This window comes from Delphinapterus leucas, chromosome 1, assembly GCF_059928025.1.
Source record: "Delphinapterus leucas isolate spDelLeu-1000000601 "Yukka" chromosome 1, BTC_Dleu_Yukka2, whole genome shotgun sequence".
In the NCBI taxonomy this organism is placed as follows: Eukaryota; Metazoa; Chordata; class Mammalia; order Artiodactyla; family Monodontidae; genus Delphinapterus; species Delphinapterus leucas.
In genome coordinates, this window is record NC_143129.1 from 150,663,807 (window position 1) to 150,682,581 (window position 18,775).

Below are 18,775 nucleotides of genomic sequence, written 5' to 3' on the forward strand. Positions count from 1 at the left end.
AAAGACATAATTTATCTTTATAAAAATACACGGAGAGCCCAGAAATATATCTCTATAAACACAGTCAACTGATCTTTGACAAAGGGGCAAAGGCAGTACAATAGAACAAAGATAGTTTCTTCAGTAAATGGTGCTAGAACAATTGGACATCCACATGCAAAAAAAAAAAAAAAAAAAGTGAATCCAGATACAGACCATACACCCTTCACAAAAATTAACTCTAAATGGATCATAGACCTAACCGGAAAATGCAAAACTGTAAAACTCCTAGAAGATAGCATAGGAGAAAACCTAGATGATCTTGGGTATGGTGATGCCTTTTCCGATACAACACCAAAGACACCATAGTGTCGTCTTTGAAAGTAAATGTGAAAAAAATAATTGATAAGCTGGATTGCAGTTAAGTTAAAAACTTTCGCTCTATGAAAGACAAAATCAAGAGAATTAGAAGACCAGCCACAGGTTGGAAAAAAAAGTATTTGCAAAATCACATCTGATAAAGGATTGTTATCTAAAATATGAAAAGAACTCTTAAAATTCAACCATAAGAAAACAAACAGCCCTTTTAAAAAACGGGCTAAAGACCTTAACAGACACCTCACCAAAGAAGATATACAGATGGCAAATAAGCACACGAAAAGATACTTCACATCATATGTCTCTAGGGAAACGCAAATTAAAACGAGATACCTGTACATTCCTAGAATTGCCACAGTCTGGAGCAGTGGCAGAATCAAATGCTGGTGAGGATGCAGAGCAACAGGAGCTCTCACTTACTGCTGGCAGGAATGCGAAATGGCACAGCCGCTTTGGAAGGCAGTTTGGCGGTTTCTTCCAAAACTGAACATACTCTTTCCATATGATCCAGCAATACTGCTCTTTGGTATTTATGCAAAGAGTTGAAAATTTATGTCTACACAAAAACCTGCACGTGGATGTTTATAGCAGCTCTGTTCATAATTGCCAAAACTTGGAAGCAACCAATGTCTTTCAGTAGGTAAATGGATAAATAAACTGTGGAATAACCAGACAATGGAATATTATTCAGCACCTAAAAGAAATGAGCTATCAAGCCATAAAAACACATGGAGGAACCTTAAATGCATATTACTGAGTGAAAGAAGCCAATCTGAAAAGGCTATATACTGTATGATTTCAAGTATATGACATTCTGGAGAAGGCAAAACTCTGGAGACAATAAAAAGACAGTGATTGTGGTGGGCGAAGGGTGGGTTGTGGGGAGGAGAGAGATAAATAACCAGAGAACAGAGGAGCAGGGCAGTGGAAATACTTCATATGATATTATAAAGATGGATAATGTCATTATACATTCGTCTAAACCCACAGAATGTACATCACCAAGAGTGAACCCTAAGGTAAACTGTGGACTTTGGGTGATTATGATGTGTCAGTGTAGGTTCATCCTTGGTAAAAAATGTACCATTCCTGTGAATGATGTTGATAGTGGGGAGGCTATGCATGTTTTGGGGGGCAGGGGATATAGGGGAAATCTCCGTACCTCCCTCTCAATTTTGTTGTCAACGTAAATAAAACTGCTCTAAAAAAATAAAGTCTTAAAAAAATCAGAAAAAAACCTAGAAAGATTAATTTCTACCAGAGATTAATAAATCCACAAGATACATAGCAACCAAAAAATATACACAGTATACTAAGATATAAACATATGTGTAGTCTACTGAGCAATTACTTTGGCTTTTAGGTACTTCTGTGGTAAAGTAATTAGTTATAGTTTATTATAAATTTGTTTATTTATGGAAATTTTTCTTTAAACTTTCAGATGATACAGCATTGTTTGAGTTGATTCAGCTAGTTCCGCCAGGTACTGTATTGTGTTTTGATAAGGTAATTGACATGTGAACTCATTTCAATGAAATGCTTTTTAAAAAATCTCATCTTTTCCCCTTCTTCCCAAATTAAGAGCAATGTTGAGTCTCTAGCGTTGGCCTACTATGTGTAAAATGTCAGTAGGCCAAAATAACATATACAGAAAGATTGACATAAATTATATTTGAACACATTGTTCTAAAATTGAATAGTCATAATTTAAAGTGGGAAATAACCCGATATGATCCTAGCATATTTTGTGACATTCATAAAAGTTAACTTCTTTAAGTTTTTGTGATTTTTCTAAACCAATATGCTTTTGCTGATAAAGTAGTTCATTATCTTTGTTTTTGTGTATTGACTGTTATTGGGAATGTAGGGGAATTAAAACTGTACCTACTTAATAAACAGTACAGATCCCTGCAGTAGGTAGAGTTAAAATCTGAAGGATAGTTTTATTTTTATTATTGATTTCTATGATTATAGAAGACTCTATCTTAAATCCTTATTTTATGTGAGAAATAGAGAACTATATTTTATTGAAAGCTAGTAGTCTAAAATGTTTGAATATCACATATATACCTAATCCAGGTAACCACAGATTCTATAAAATGTCTATATTTTTTTCAATATGTAACCTAATATCTCATAATGGCAGGTAGAAAAGAATGGAAGATAGAAAAAAAAATTCTGGGGATGGTAATTAAGTTTTATATGTATAAATGTTATGTCAGTTTGATATGTTTATAAGGATTTTCTTTTCTAGGAACTCATATGTACTTAAAAAGTTTACATGAACATCCCCTTTCTACAAAAGGGGGAGGGAGAATTAGTAGTATGTATGACATTTCTGAATAAGGAAATGTGTTAATTCGTTTAACATAACTTTATTTTAATTTCCCTTTCATAGAAAAAAAATTAAGTCCATGACCCTGAAGCAGGTACTTCATTAAGGCATCAGGCATTATATATTTGTACTTGATGATATTGTTTCTAAATAGCATATTTTGTTATAATTTGAATCATAGGATATCTTTCTTGTAGTGGGTGAAACACTGTCTACATATGATGAGAATACACGAGATTTCATGTTCCCGGGTCCAAATCAAATTTCTGGGCACCATGACTCAAACCGCCAGGCTACCATGAGGAGGATATCTGGCCTTCGCGTAAGTGCTTACTATTTTCTGAATCAAATCGTGTTGCAGGATCATTGTCAAAAACCAACACATAGCCCTCAATATCTGAAATGTGAAGACCTAATTCAAAGTTTAATTTAGTTTAAAACATAATTGCTTCATGAAATTATGATGTTATTTTAAACATACTGAAATCTAAATGAAAATACTTTACCAAAATGCACGCATCTACCTTCCAAAATTAACAAGCATTATTTTGCCTTATATTCTTCAGATTTCTCTCCTCTTCTTCTCCCCCTTTCCTCCCCTCCCCACTGTCCCTATGTCTTTGTCTCTCTTCTCTTTATTTTTCTCCCAAAAGAATGGCCAATAAATATTTGAAAACATGCACAATCCCATTAGCATTTAGGAAAATTCAAATTAAAACAATCATATGATTTCATTTTTATAGCCATAAGATTGGTAAAATTTAATAAATCTGACAAATGTCAAAAGCATGGAAAAATGGAAGCCTGTATATGTTGCTATGTCATGTAAATCGGAACAACCACAATTCAGGATTATCTAGTGAAGGCCAAGATTCTCATAGCCTGTGACCTTCTAGGTATATAGCTTTAAGATGTATTCTGTCTGGCATACTAAGAGCCTTCTTAGGAATGTTCGTTTGTAGCATTGTTCATAATAATGAAAAATGGAAATAATTGAAATGTACATTAGTAGGAGTTTGGATAGAATAATTATTACACGTTTATGTAATGGAAATACGTATTCATACCCCTAAAAGTGAAAGCTGCATTAAGTGATAGCCAACTCTCACCTTTTCCTGCAACTTCTTCAGTTTTATTGGATAATTAATAATATTTTTATTCCTGAAAATGCCTTTTGCCTAGAGAGACTGAGTGAAGCCCCTGCTGTTTCAAAGGAGAAAAAAGTGAAAGTTGTCTAGGTTGAAATTATTTGGACAAATATTTTTCACTAACTTTAGGAGATATTAGAGCAGTAAGGAAATTGGGGTGCTACATGAGCCAATATGGTGAATTAAGTAACTTCTCCTGTATTTCCTGTAGGAAATAGCAAATTTCAGCTTGCTGAAAGTATAAAAGTTGACTAGCAAATCTATTAAAATATACCTCCTTTGGGATATTTTCAGTGTCCATTAGCCCAAAAAGTCTTCCAAGAATGTTTCAGGGACTTTCTAGAAGCCTGCAATGAAAAAAAAATCTGATTTTAAAGTTAAAGTTTTTTTAAAAGTAATTTAAAATGCTGTATTATACCAAATTGGCAATATAAATATAAGAATATGGACCATTAACGGGTATTTTCCTTATTGAATTTGAGTTACTTTCACATATATCAAAAGGTTTGGATTACTAAGGCAAAAAGTCTATATATATTCTTAAAAGATAAATGGGGGCATATTAAAAATTTTGAGTTTATTTGAGCAAAAATTGATTTGATTCAAGCAGCATCCAATCTAGCAGATAGAAAGAAGCTCCAAAGAGCTGTGCAAAATGAAAGATTTTTATATCCAGAAGGGAGCAGGAACAAGGACATTATACTAGGCCAAAAAGTGTATTGATTATTGCAAGGTTCCTTTCCTTTAGGGGATGGCAGAGGGTCTAATCAGATGGATTACCTCGTGAGTGCTAATCAGGCGATTCCTGATTGACTGGTTTAAGATTCCATCTCTGGGAGAGCCAAAACTGTAATTAATTTAAATCTGTTTGGTGACAGGGGGCTTAGCGTAAGCAACTCAATTTTGGGCCTGTTGTTTTTAACAGTATAAAAAGTGAGACTTCTGGTGATGATGGTGTGAAGGGTCTGTCAGTTACTCTCTCCACACAAGTATAAAACTGGCCAAATTGTCACAAGCCGCAGTTTTAGGGCACTGGAAACTGATCGGCAGTTAAGACAATTAAGACAAATTAAGAAGTATCCGTGCTTGAATAGCTGCTAAAACTTTGGGTAAAAATGGCAGAAGTATGTGGTCATCTTGCCTAGGACAGCTCTCATACCCTGCATAGCCAGTGAGAATTGTAGCTTCACTAAGCCTGGGGCAAGCTGCAAAAATTAGTAGCTTTGCTACCAGAGAGGTCAGAATCAATTTTGGGCAGTGATACTGTGATTTGTAATAAGAAACATACATTTGGTCTTCTTGCCCCATTCTTGGCACAGAGCTCATAAAACCTTTGGAATTTCCTGTGTTTAAGAGCTATAAAGGTGTCTTTTGTTATGTTAATGAGGAGACTTTTGGAAAGCTCCTTGGTAACCTAAGGATGGGGGCTTGATGCCAGGGGAACCAACCAGGTGATTAGAGGGTTGGAACTTTCAGCCCCACCCCTGAGAAATAGAGGGGCTGGAGGTTGAGTTCAGTCACCAATGGCCAGTGATTTAATGGCACGCCTGTGTAATGAAGCGGCTATAAAACCCAAAGGATGGGGTTTGGAGAGCTTCCATGTTGGTGAACACGTGGAGGTACTGGGAGAGTGGCTCACCTGGTGAGGGCACAGAAACTTCTCCCCGCTTCCCACATATCTCACCCTAGACATCTCTTCCATCTGGATGTCATCATATCCTTTTATATAAACTGGTAAACTAAGTAAACTGTCTCCTGAGTTCTTTGAGCAGCTGTGGCAAATTGATCGAACCCAAGGAAGGGGTCGTGGGAACCTCTTATTTGTAGCGTGTGGGTGACAAACTGGACTTGTGATGAGCATCTGAAGTCAGATAGGAGCAGTCTTGTGGAACTGAGCCCTTAACCTGTGGGATCTGACGCTATCTCCAGGTAGTGTCAGAGCTGAGTTAAATTTCAGGACACCCAAATGGTGTCACAGAGACTTTTCTTGGTGGTGTTGGAAAACCCACACATTGGAATTGGTGTCACAATCATAGGGGCAAATATTGTGTCTTTGCCAGCTGAATGTGGTGGATTCAGTTAGAAGCGCATGAGAAAAACTCCTCTTGTTGGTGGCAGTGATATTAATCAGAATCTGTGACTTTCTCATCTTTGATCTTACCTCTTAGCACAGATCTTTGTATGTACTTAAATGACTTGGTTGAGTTGAATAAATTACATCTTATTGTAGACTTCATAGAGGAAACTGACATTTCCGATGTGTGATGATTAAATTTATTTTGGTTAGGTTGGGGCTAGATGTTACTCTGAAGGTATTGTGTAGATTTGACTACTATTTACAATCACTTGACTTTAAGTGTAGGAGATTACCCTTGATGATGTAGGTAAGACCTCATCCAATTAATTGAAGACCTGAAGAGCAAAGACTGAAGTTTCCAAAAGAATAAGGAATTCTGCCTCAAGACCGTAGTATAGAAATCCTGTTTCCAGCCTGCTGGCTTGCTTACATATTTCACACTCAAGACTACAGTATCAACTTTGCCTGAGTTTCCAGCCTGCCAGCTTTCCCTGTGGATTTTGGACTTGTCACTCTCACAATTGCATGTACCAATTCCTTAAAATAAATATCTCTCTGTGTATATATTCTGTTAGTTCTGTTTCCCTGAAACCCCAGTTGATACACATGGGTTTTGAAAGATCTAAAAATAATGGCTAAAACACTGAGTATTTACTATATGACCAGCAATATATGGGGAGGGGTAAAGTGATAAGTTGCAGTCCAGGCTGTGGTACTTATAAAATATGTCCACAAATGATTTGACACTCCTCTCTTCCAAAGGCAGAGTTTCTTAAGTATGGACTCTGCTTAGTGACTCTAACAGATACACTGTGGTAAAGTGATAGTTTTAGACTTTTGAAACCAGGTCATTAAATGCACTGTGGCTTCCTCCTTGCTCTCACTCTTATATCGCTCACTCCTGGGGAAGCCAACTGCCATGTTTGAGGACACTCAAGCCTCTGGAGAGGGCAGAAGCTGGGACAGCTTTGCAGGAGTGTGTATGAAAGCTTGAAGAGCCTTGAAGAAACTGTCAGATGAGTGTTTGGAAGAAAATGAGGCAAATTTTATTGGAAATTAGGGGAGAAAAGAGCCCTTGTTATGTAATGGTGTAAAGTTTAGCTGGAATGTGGGATATAGAAAAAAATACCTGATGGAATGGGTGGTCTTTGTAAGACTTTCAGACAGAGTATTAGAGGGGCTGTCTGGTTTCTTTTTGCTGCTTATAGCAAAATATAAGGGGAGAGAGAAGCAAAAGGAAAGCCTGTTAATAACACAAAAAGGAGTTGGAACTTACTGTTTTTGAGGATTCTCAGCCTTCCCCAATGGCAGATAATGTTGAAATTAAGGAATGACTTATGAGCAAAGATCATTCTAGGGTATGTTCAGGAAATTTTGGTCTGATGGTGAAACCAAGGAGGTGTGACTGTAAAATCCTTTATTAAAATCTCCAAAAGATCCAAGATGTGTTGCCTCAGAAAATAATTTAATTAAACATAGGTTTTATTTTACTTTATTTTTTACATTTAAAACATTTTAAATTAAAAATATTTTTCATACAATTTTTATAATTGAAATATAGTTGATTTACAACATTGTGTTAGTTTCAGGTGTACAGCAATGTGATTCAGTTATATATCTACATATATATACATATATCTATTTCAGATTCTTTTCCATTATAGGTTATTACAAGATATTGAATATAGTTCAGTGTGCTATACAGTAGGTCCTTGTTGTTTATCTATTATATGTATAGTAGTGTGTATCTGCTAATCCCAAACTCCTAATTTGGGAGTTCTGACCAGTGTGAGGTGATACCTCATTGTAGTTTTGATTTGCATTTCTCTAATAATTAGTCATGTTGAGCATATTTTCATGTGCCTGATGGCCATCTGTATGTCATCTTTGGATGACATACAGATGGCAGTTTAAGTCTGTTAGGTCTTCTGCCAGTTTTTTGATGGGGTTGTTTGTTTTTTGATATTGAGCTATATTGAGCTGTATGAGCCCTTGTTGGTCACATTGTTTGCAAATGTTTTATCCCAATCTGTACATTGTCTTTTCATTTGTTTATCGTTTCCTTTGCCATACAAAAGCTTTTAAGTTTAATTGGGTCCCATTTGTCTATTTTTGCCTTTATTTCCATTACTCTAGGAGATGGATACAAAAAAATAATTGCTGTGATTTATGTAAGAGTGTTCTGCCTATGTTTTTCCTATAGGAGTTTTACAGTATCTGGTCTTACATTTAAGTCTTTAATCCATTTTGAGTTAATTTTTGTATATGGTGTTAGAGAACGTTATCATTTCATTCTTTTACATGTAGCTGTCCAATTTTCCTAGCACCACTTTTTGAAAACACTCTTTTCTCCATTGTATATTTTTGCCTCCTTTGTCATAGATTAATTGACCTTGAGTGCATGGGTTTATTTCTGGGCTTTCTATCCTGTTCCATTGATCTATATGTCTGTTTTTATGCCAGTATCATACTGTACTGATTACTGTAGCTTTGTAGTATAGTCAGAAGTCAGTGTGATTCCTCCAGCTCCATTCTTCTTTCTCAAGATTGTTTTGGTTATTCTGGGTCTTTTGTGTTTCCATACAAATTTTAAAATTATTTGTTATAGTTCTGTGAAAAATGCCAATGGTAATTTGATAGGGATTGCATCAAATCTGTAGATTGCCTTGGTAGTATGGTCATTTTAACAATATTGATTCTTCCAATCCAAGAACGTGGTATATATTTCCATCTGTTTGTGTTGTCTTCAATTTCTTTCAAGAGTGTTTTATAGTTTTCAGAGTACAGGTCTTTTGCCTCCTTAGATAGGTTTTATTCCTAGGGGTTTTATTCTTTTTGATGCAATGGTAAATGGGATTGGTTCCTTAATTTCCCTCTCTGATAGTTTGTTGTTCATGTATAGAAATGCATCAGATTTTTGTATATTAATTTTGTATCCTGCAACTTTACCAGATTTATTGATGGGCTCTAGTAGTTTTCTGGTGTGTCTTTAAGATTTTCTATGTATAGTATCATGTTATCTGCAAATAGTGAGAGTTTTACTTCTTCCTTCCAATTTGGATTCCTTTTATTTGTTTTTCTTCTCTGATTGCTGTGGCTAGGACTTCCAAAACTATGTTGAATAAAAGTGATGAGAGTGGGCATCCTTGTCTTATTCCTGATCTTAGGGGGAATGCTTTCAGCATTCCTTTTCACTGTTGAGGATGATGTTAGCTGTGGGTTTGCCATATATGACCTTTATTATGTCGAGGTATGTTCCCTCTATACCCACTTTCTGGCAGAGTTTTTATCATAAAAAGATGTAGAATTTTATCACATTTTTAAAGGTTACTTTCCACTTACAGTTATTACAAAATATTGGGTATATTCCCCATGTTGTATAATACAGCCTTGAGCCTATCTTACACCTAATAGTTTGTACTTCCCACTTCCCCACCCCTATATTGGCCCTCCCCCCTTTCCATGGTAACCACTAGTTTATTCTCTGTATCTGTGAGTCTGCTTCTTTTTTTGTTACATTCACTAGTTTGTTGTATTTTTTTAGATTCCACATATAAGTGATATCATACAATATTTGTCTTTCTCTGTCTGACTTATTTCACTTAGCATAATGCCCTGCAAGTCCATCCATGTTGCTGCTAATAGCAAAGTTTTGTTCTTTTTTATGGCTGAGTAGTAGTCTATTGTGTGTGTGTGTGTGTGTGTGTGTGTGTGTATATATATATATATATATATATATATATATATATATATATACCACATGTTTTTTGTCCATTCATCTGTTGATGGACCCTTAGGTTGCTTCCATATCTTGGCAGTTGTAAATAATGCTGCTTAAACATATGTTCTTGAAGATGATTGAAGGCCAGCAGAAGCCCTGTAGAGGTGGGTGTGGCTTTTGTCTAAGGAAGTGAACTCCATTTATGTTCACATGAGAACCAAATACATTTTTAAGAGCATTATATTGGCAGAAGCACCACCAGCATGGTCTGAAATTGAGAGAGACCTTACAAAATGAAAAGGCTTTTGGACCCCCAAAATTCTATTGACAGGACCCAGGCTCAGAACACTTATAGCTCTAAACATTGTCTACCTCTTGTTGCAAAGGAATGATAATTCAAAGGATGGAAGCAAGAGCCCAGAGAGTGGAGCCAAAAACTATGGATAGTTATTTCTGAGCAGAAATAGGACTAAACTTCGAAGTGAGAAACTTCTAACATTTTCCTGGCTGATTTCAGAATTGCTGTGGACCAGTGATTTCTATTTGCCTCGTGTATTCTCTTTTTTTGAATAGGAATGTCTATAGTGATTATCCTCTGCCTGCTGCATATGTGTACCTTGAATATATGTGGGGCACATGTTTCTTTAGTTCATAGGTCTTCTAATTGTGAGGAACTGTATCCTAGAAACTGTATTTAAAGAACCATACCTGAGACAGCTGAATAACAATTTGATTTAGATGCCAATATCCTGGATTTCAAGCTGAAGTTATAAAAGGATGAGACTTTTCCCCTTTCCTTTCCTTTTCCTTTTCCTTTTTCTTCAGTAGGGCATGAGTTTAGTTTACACATGAGAGGAATTTAATTTGTGGTCAGAGAGTGAACTGCGGTGGTTTAAAAACATGTCCCCCAAATTTTTGATGCTCCTCTGCTAAAAAGGTAGTTTCCCTTGTTCTAGAACGTGGGGCTCTAATGAATAGAATGTGACAGAAGTGACAGTGTTAGACTTCTGAAACTAAGTCATAAAAAGGATTGTGTCTTCCTCCTTGCTTTGCTTTGAGAGAACTAGTTACCATGTCATGAGGACACTCAGGCAGTCCTATCGAGAAAGAGTTGAGTTCTCTTGCTAAAAGATAGAAAAGAACTGAGTCCTCCAGCCAACAACTGTGTGAATCTCAGGAAGCAGATCCTCCAGCCTCAGTCAAGCTTTCAGAAAACTACAGCCCAAACAACATCTTGACTGCAATCTCATGAGAGATTTCAAGCCAGAACCAACTAGTGCAGCCTCTGCCAGATTGCTGACCTTTAGGAACTATGTGAGATAGTATGTACGTATGTTTTCAACTGCTAAGTAATATGCTGTGCAGCAATGGATAACTAACAAGTAAGCATTATCAATAAAAGTATGTTTGCAGAAAAACAGTCGTCCATTTAATTCATAGGTAACTCATATTTAACCTTTTTGTAGTGTGTAATATTTGAAACTTTAAAGTTAGTAGGTCAAAGACTGGGTAAGATATCTGACCTCCAATATATTAGAGTGAAGCCGCCCTGGGTACAGACAATATACTGTATCTTTTAGTGTTTTGGTGAATATGTAACTTGTGTGCTTCCAAATATTTTCTCAGGTGCTTTGTGACTGTTCCTTTGAATTTTACTATTTGTCTCTGCTTGTCTCAGAACAGTGTTTAAGCTGATGATTGAAATGTTGCAAAAAATAGAAACCAGATTCATTCATTCGTATATCTGAATGTAAGCTACATTATGGGAAAAACTGTTGGAAGAACTGGTAGAGACTTATCTCTCTTCTGTTTTCAAAAACTGCATACCCAGGAGCTGTGATTTTTTTTTTTTTTTGACACGTGGAGACTATGCAAAGTATTTCTGGATTATGTAGTTAAGTACATCTTAATCTGTAAAAGTAAAAAGAGCCAGAATCCATTAAGTATTTTCAAATATTTAGGACTTTAATATTATTAAAAATCTTTTAAAAATTGACAGGGAAATACTTGAAAATGAAAAATATCTGAATTTTTCCATAAAAGTGATATAATCACTTGTAAGTGAATCATCAGCAGTAAAACTGTTTCTTGATAACATTTAACATTCGTTTGTTGTCTTTATCCTTAATAAGAAATTCAAACTAACAAATAAAGCAGCTGAACCTTGGTAAGTGTTTGTTACTATAGGTCGTGTTTTCACCAGTAATAATTAGCTTTTTAAAAATTAAAATGTCTACTAATACCCTCTCTTTCTTCCTCAGGGAATTGCTCCAAAGCTGGAATTTTCTACAACCTCAGTGATTACCGAATGTCTGATAAGTTCAAGGAAGTGCCACACTCAGGTTAAAATCATTTATTTAAAATATCTAATGGTTTAATTTATTTGTTTGTATTTATTGGGCATTTGGCAAGCATTATTCTTTTATTTTGGCTACAACTCTTTTCACATTTTTTTGATCAGTCTCTAGTTTAAGTAAAACAATTATCTTAGGTACTTAGTTGTTTGGTTACATGTTAATAAGTGTGGAAGTGAAAAGCTTGGTATACATGGTAGATGGTACTTTTTTTTTTTTTAATGGAAAGAAATTAGGCTGCCAGAAACATGTTGGTTTCAAAAAGTTCCACAGAGAACTTGATTGGAGGCTTCTATGAATCTTAAAGAAGTTAAAGTTCAAAGGATACATTTTTAGTGAATGGGACCAGAGGTTCTCAGGCTGGGATATAGGTGGTTAGTGGGTATAGCTTCTTGAGTGTCTCTAATTCCTTAAGGGACTGTTGCTTAGTTTGGTGGCTGTTCTAGTGCTATCAGATCAAGAGAAGCTTCGATACTTCAGCCTAATAAGTACCTTCTATGTTTGTAAAAACTGCCTTCAGTAAACTCAGATATCTGGATCTAATATTACATTCTGGTCTAACTTCCTACTGAGTCACCAGGATCATCTTGCTACCCTGACCACAGGTTATCTAATAATGTCTAGGCATCACTCATACATATGTGATTGCATTATGACCGGGTAACAATGGCCAGCCTGTGATGATGAGCCAGTACTATATAAAGCTTAGAGGACCCAAACAGGGCAGAACTGGACCTATGGTGGAAAAAGTAGAATGTTAATTTCCTGCATTATCAGTTTCAGAGTGAATTTGCTCAGGGTGGTAACCTGACAAGCTAACAAAGGTAAAATATAATTGTAAGATTATCAAGGGGATCTTTCTTATTTTGTTTAGCAAGACATTTGGTATGTTAGAGTTTGGCCTAATTATTTATCTTTTAAATGCAAGCTGAAACACTGCTACTAGAGATCTAATGATACGTACTTGCCAAATGCAGAGCTGGGTTACTGACTTGTTTGGAGATATGCGCTGTGCACATTTGTAAATTGTCAGAAATGCTTCCTCTGGATTCACAGAAGTTTCCTCTCCACACTGGGGTATGCCTTTACTGGGTGGGTAGAAATTTCTTTTTTTGTCAGGAGTGTAGTATATACACAGAAGAGTACACACATTCTAAGTGTACAGCTTAGTGGAAGATTCCTTACTAAATGTAGAACTTTCACCCCACTAGTAGTTTCATTGGACTAGCATTTTCCTCTGTAAGCTTTTGGCTAACTTGCCATTTCAATGTTTGTCATTTGTTTTTTGTTGAACAGAAATGTGAGAGAATAGCCTTTGGTGTTATTAAGAAAATATTCTTGAGAATCAGACAGATTTGGGTTCAAGTTCCTCAAAAGACTGGTTTAAAGATTAAATTGGAGAATATATGTGTCTGCACATAGCATATAATTAATAAATTTTGTGGCTGTTACTGAGGTTATTAGTTTTTTAATTAAGATAATTGAGATATAGATGACATAGATGAAATATAAGATGAAGACATTGTATGGTAGACACAACAGAGTATACACTTTTACATTAAAATCTGAATGGTAACAGCCAGAATTTTAATCTTATCTGATCTTATTTGACAACATGCTAAATCCACTTTTTTTCCAAGTGAATATTAGTTAAGTTACAATTAAAATTTTAATGGCTATAAAACAGCATTTTCAGGTTCAAATACAGTTTAAGAATTAGACAAACCATTTTCGGTTTTTAAGAGAGGAGTGATTGAAATAAACTCTTTAAAATCATTTAGGTTTATAAATATTTATAATGATCTTTATTCCTTTTGGCACATTATTTTCAAATTTTTTGTCACAATTGATGTTTTGCCACCAATTGAATGGACTGAAAAAATAAATATATTATTGGGATTTTCTGGAATATATCTAGTTTTCTATGTAGTCTCTTTTACCTACTGCAAAGTAGAATTTATTAGTAAATAGTTAAATATTACTAGTAACTTTATTAATATGTTTGATAATCTATATCAGGTAGCTTTTGCTGTGTAACAAGCCACACTAACTTAGTAAACTTAAAGTAAGATGTTTCTCACAGTTGTGTGGATTGGCTGGGTGATTCTTTTGGTCTGGGCTGCCTAGGCTAGGGCTGAGTGGTCTAGGAGGGCTTCACTTGCATGTCTGGCAGCTGGCTGACTTCTTGGTGTGAGAGGGACTTTACATTCCTGGTGTTTGGCTTGATTTCAGCTGGGGTGATGGCCACAGACTCTCATCATCTAGCAGGCTAATTTCAGCTCATTCACATGTGGCAGGAAGGTTTTCTGGAGTAAAAGAAGACTAGCACTTTTCAAGTCTCCTTTTGTCACAAGTGCTATTGTCCTCGTGGCTGATCTAGGGAGCCATTTTGTGTAAAACAGTATGAAACAGCTACTATTTTAAGTTTTATTGGGCATTAATAGGATGCATTAAGGATTGATTAGGTTAGAAGGTATGAATCTGTGGTAGATACAGCACCGTTTCTAACTTCCTCTAGTGGTATTCAGCGTTCAAAAGCTGTAATCAAAAAAGAAGATGGAGTTCCTTTCAGTTTGGTATAAGCAAGAGGTGGGTAAGAAGGAACTTTACAGCATTGCTGAAATAGGTGATGTTGGGTTCATCCGGGTCTAAAGGTAAGAGATCCTAAAAATGTATGAGGATCTGGGGAAAAGAGATCTAGGGGCTGAGGGAGACGAAGAGGACAAGTAACAGATTCAGTGAAAATAAAAGAAGTAGGTTGAGGAAAAGGTTTGGTCAGCAAGGGGTTTTCAGAGTTTAGGGTGCAATGGATCTGTATAATGATAAAATATAAGATGAAGTAGAAAAAGACAGTTAAAGCTCAGAAATAGGAAGTCTAAGTTCTTGGAAAGATTCATTGCTTGAACATTTTATTAAACCTCAAAGGTTCTTTTCATGTGTTAATAATGCTGCTTCTGTGAGTCAGTGTGATGTCATAGAGATAGGTGAAGTGGGATGAAAAATTCTGAATTACTTGTTGAAGTCATTGAACAAGGTGGGAGAAGGTCCAGGAGCATAGCAAGAGCTAGAGAAGAAAGAAAGATGATGAAATAATCTGATGCTGCTGGTCTGTATGAAACTTGTGGACTTATTTTTCTAATCAGGAAACTTTGTTTCCTTGTTTTCCTATTTTCTTTCCTGTTTAAAAAAAAAAAGTAGTTTCCTACTTTAAAAAATATTTGACTCTTCTCCTGTTTCACATTTGTATTTTATTTACTTAGAAATAGATACCCTTAGCAAGTAGGGAGGGGGATTGAGAAAGTAGAGAAGAGGGAAGGTAGGATTGGTGGGTTTTCTTGGTTTTTTTTTTGCGGTACACGGGCCTCTCACTGTTGTGGCCTCTCCCGTTGCGGAGCACAGGCTCCGGATGCGCAGGCTCAGCGGCCATGGCTCACGGGCCCAGCCGCTCCGCGGCATGTGGGATCTTCCCGGACCGGGACACGAACCCGTGTCCCCTGCATCGTCAGGCGGACTCTCAACCACTGTGCCACCAGGGAAGCCCGGTGGTTTTTTAATGTGATAAAGTTAGGAGGACGTTCAAAGATTCTCAACTGTCCATTTTCTCTAATATTGGAAAGCTTATAAATCTAGACAAAGCTTGAAGAGGTCTTAAATTATTTACTTGTAATCCAACTTTTTAAAGGCAGAGACTATTTGAATAAAGTATCCTAATAACACAAAATATTTAGAAATATCATTTGTGTTTAAAATTTTAGAGTGTTAGCCAGTTTTACTAGAAGACAGAGTACTAGTCATTAAAGTTTGTAACGTGTCTTTTGTACATTTTTACTTTTATAAAAATACAGAATTAAGATGTTATGGTTATCTGTCATTGAATTGTAAAGTTTTAGTTTGGAAGAGATCTTAAAAATCCTAATCACCTTGTATAATCCAAATTATACATTTTATGAAAATATGTATAAAGCTTTTCTTCAGATTTTCACATTGTGCAAATGTATGTAATCATGATAGTATGAACGAAACGTATAGTTTTCTCCATAAAGATTTTATAATCAACTAATTAGACGTGTGTTGCTAAGATTACTAAACAAACCCTCTTAAATTATATAGCCAGTTATTTGAATACATAATTATAAATGATAAACCAATGTTTGCATTAGTTTTTTAGTATACTGAAAAATATTTTTTTTTACTTTTTTTCTTAGATTTTTCAAATGATTAAATATTGGGCTTTAACGTTCTTAAAGTACTTGTTATACTTAAGAAGTGCGGTACAGTATATTTTATTAACTACTAGACAGAGTTATTTCGGAGGATATGGATTTGACTTCCCTCAGGATCTACATGGATAAGAGAGACTGATCTAGTTGGCTTTGATAGATTATATGTGCCTTAAATTACTTTTTAAGGTTTTTTCTACCTGTAGTTATATATATATGTATATGTATATGGTTTACCCAAGGGTCATAATATGTATGAAATATATCTCTCCTGACCAAATGAATTTTATTTTTTATGTTTAGGATAAATTTATTCACCATACGGCTCCAGTTGAAAAATCACATGGCAGACTGCAAACCAGAACATCAAGGTCACAAAAGAAAAAATCCAAATCACCTGAGAGAAATAAATATTGCATAAATGCAAAAAACTACGAACAGCCTACAATTTCTTCAAAATCACACTCTCCATCTCCTTACACAAAAAGACGCATGTGTGAGCTATCTGAAGACACTAGGCAGCGGCTGGCCCATTTAAATCTGGGGCCCTATGAATTCAAAAAAGAAACAGATAAACCTCCATTTGTGATTAGACATGTATGTGTTCTCTGAAGCATTTCCATTTGAAACTGATCTAATCTGTTCTTCCACTAAACTATTATTCTCAAATTTCTTTCAACTTCTAGCTTATATTAATAATTTTCTTTCCTGAACTGTTAGCCTAGCAATCTAAAATGGAAAATTAACTTGATAAAAGAACATTCTTTTGCAGCCTTTAAACCGGACAGAGATCAAGCTCCATTATGAATGCCATGTTAAATCCTCTCAGTAGCCATTTCCTTTCCTCTCATACAGTGGACCGTGTAATAACTTTACAAATTGAACTGAGATGTAATTGACATTAGTTCTAAAATGGCAGAGTAGGGTATTAAAAGAGGACCAAGTTTTCTTTGTGGAAAGGAAGACACCCTCCTCCCCCGGCCTTTTAAAAAATTATAATGGAAAAGTAAGTTTCTCTTGAGATTATGTCCCTTGGATAAACCTTATATAATGGATCTTTGAAGTAAATCTTTATTTGATGGGAAGAGGAAGGCCTTTGAAAGAAAGAGTTAACTTCAAGGGTAACATAGTTTCTAATCTTTCTATATGGAAGCCTGTTTTGGTATGGTTTGAGTTTAGAGCTTGTGTCCATATAGTCAAATAGACTCTGGCTAATTTTAAGGGTCTATAATCAGAATATTTAATAAAAGACTTTCTCAGAATCTTCGTAATTCCTTTAATTTTTATCAAACTATATTACCTTAAAAGTATTTCTTTAAGAAAAGCTTGCAAATTAATAAAAATTGCTTTATATAATAATAAACTTGAAGATTTAAGTGCTTATAGAAGCAAAACAACTTTTTGGGATGTCTATGAAACACTTTCTGACTTTGTCTCTAATACATTTTTTTCCAAATTTTAAAACGTAAATATCAGTACAAACATGTAAACATGCTCCTGTGATGGTCGAATCGCTTTTTTAACATACGCCACCTAGAAGTTCAGATTTTCTTTGTGATACCTTTAAAAAAAAATTTAGCTGTGCCTTAAGCAATATTTCATTCCATTTTCATATTTTGACTATGAATCCTTTATTATTTTAGCCTAAGTAATAGATTTTTTATTGTAAAAAAGAAAATTTATAATATAATGGACGCTTTTAAATGATAATATTTTATTGAGATTATTGTGATTATACTTGTCTTTTTCCTATAGAACTCGTTTATAGGTTCTGGTCACATTTTTTTGTGGTTTGAACAATATCCGGATATGTTTACTTGCTTGTTTGACGGCAGTTTCAGAATGCCTTTAATTCTGTTTGCTCATAATTGCAAATTAAATTGAAAAGAAAGGACATGCTAAATTCTAATCTGAAGAAATATTAGCATTTTAATTAAAATGCCTACGTACGAAGATAACCAGGAATATTTTGAGCGTTAGCCACATAAAAGTTGCTTAGGGAAATAACTGCTCTTAAAATGTTTATTATTATTTTCATGTCACTGTTCAAAATAGAATAACTTTAATAATGCTTGGTATAAATCTTCACATTTTTATTTAAATGATTTCCCTTTCAGCTTTCCGTTGAACAGAAAGAAATACATGCTTCTAAGCTTATAAAATTGCTTACGTTATCGTATAGGACTAGATTGTTTCCAACTGTATAAATGTATGCTTCTCTCAGCCCCATAGGCATTCATGATTTTAAAAGCACTTAACAAAATTGGTAACCAAACCAAATTTTAATTTGATACATGAATATGCAAAATGTAATACGTTTAGGAAAGACATTCTAGTTTTACAAACACTGTATAAAAAGTAATCTTAAAGAATAAGAAGCCATTTCAAGAATCTAACTAGTACTCTCCCAAACTGGCACAACCGTCCTATAAGAGTTAAACTGCATTCTTTGCTTTTTTATTTATGCAGAATAGGATTTTTTTCTATTGTGGTAAAATATAACATAAAATTTACCATTTCAACCATTTTAAAGTGTATAATTCAGTGACATCAAGTATATTTA

General features: G+C 35.0%; 1 protein-coding gene across 3 annotated transcripts in view; it reads left to right on the plus strand.

Annotated features, from left to right (window-relative positions):
* SPATA6 (spermatogenesis associated 6) overlaps window positions 1-18,775 on the plus strand; it is a 171,875-nt gene that overhangs the window by 47,643 nt on the left and 105,457 nt on the right. For all 3 annotated transcript variants that reach the window (XM_022575641.2, XM_022575640.3, XM_022575642.2), the window contains exons 4-7: window positions 1,799-1,840; window positions 2,890-3,014; window positions 11,900-11,980; window positions 16,516-16,809. In XM_022575641.2, coding sequence (XP_022431349.1) covers window positions 1,799-1,840; window positions 2,890-3,014; window positions 11,900-11,980; window positions 16,516-16,809 — 542 coding nt within the window. The remainder of the gene's footprint in view (window positions 1-1,798; window positions 1,841-2,889; window positions 3,015-11,899; window positions 11,981-16,515; window positions 16,810-18,775) is intronic.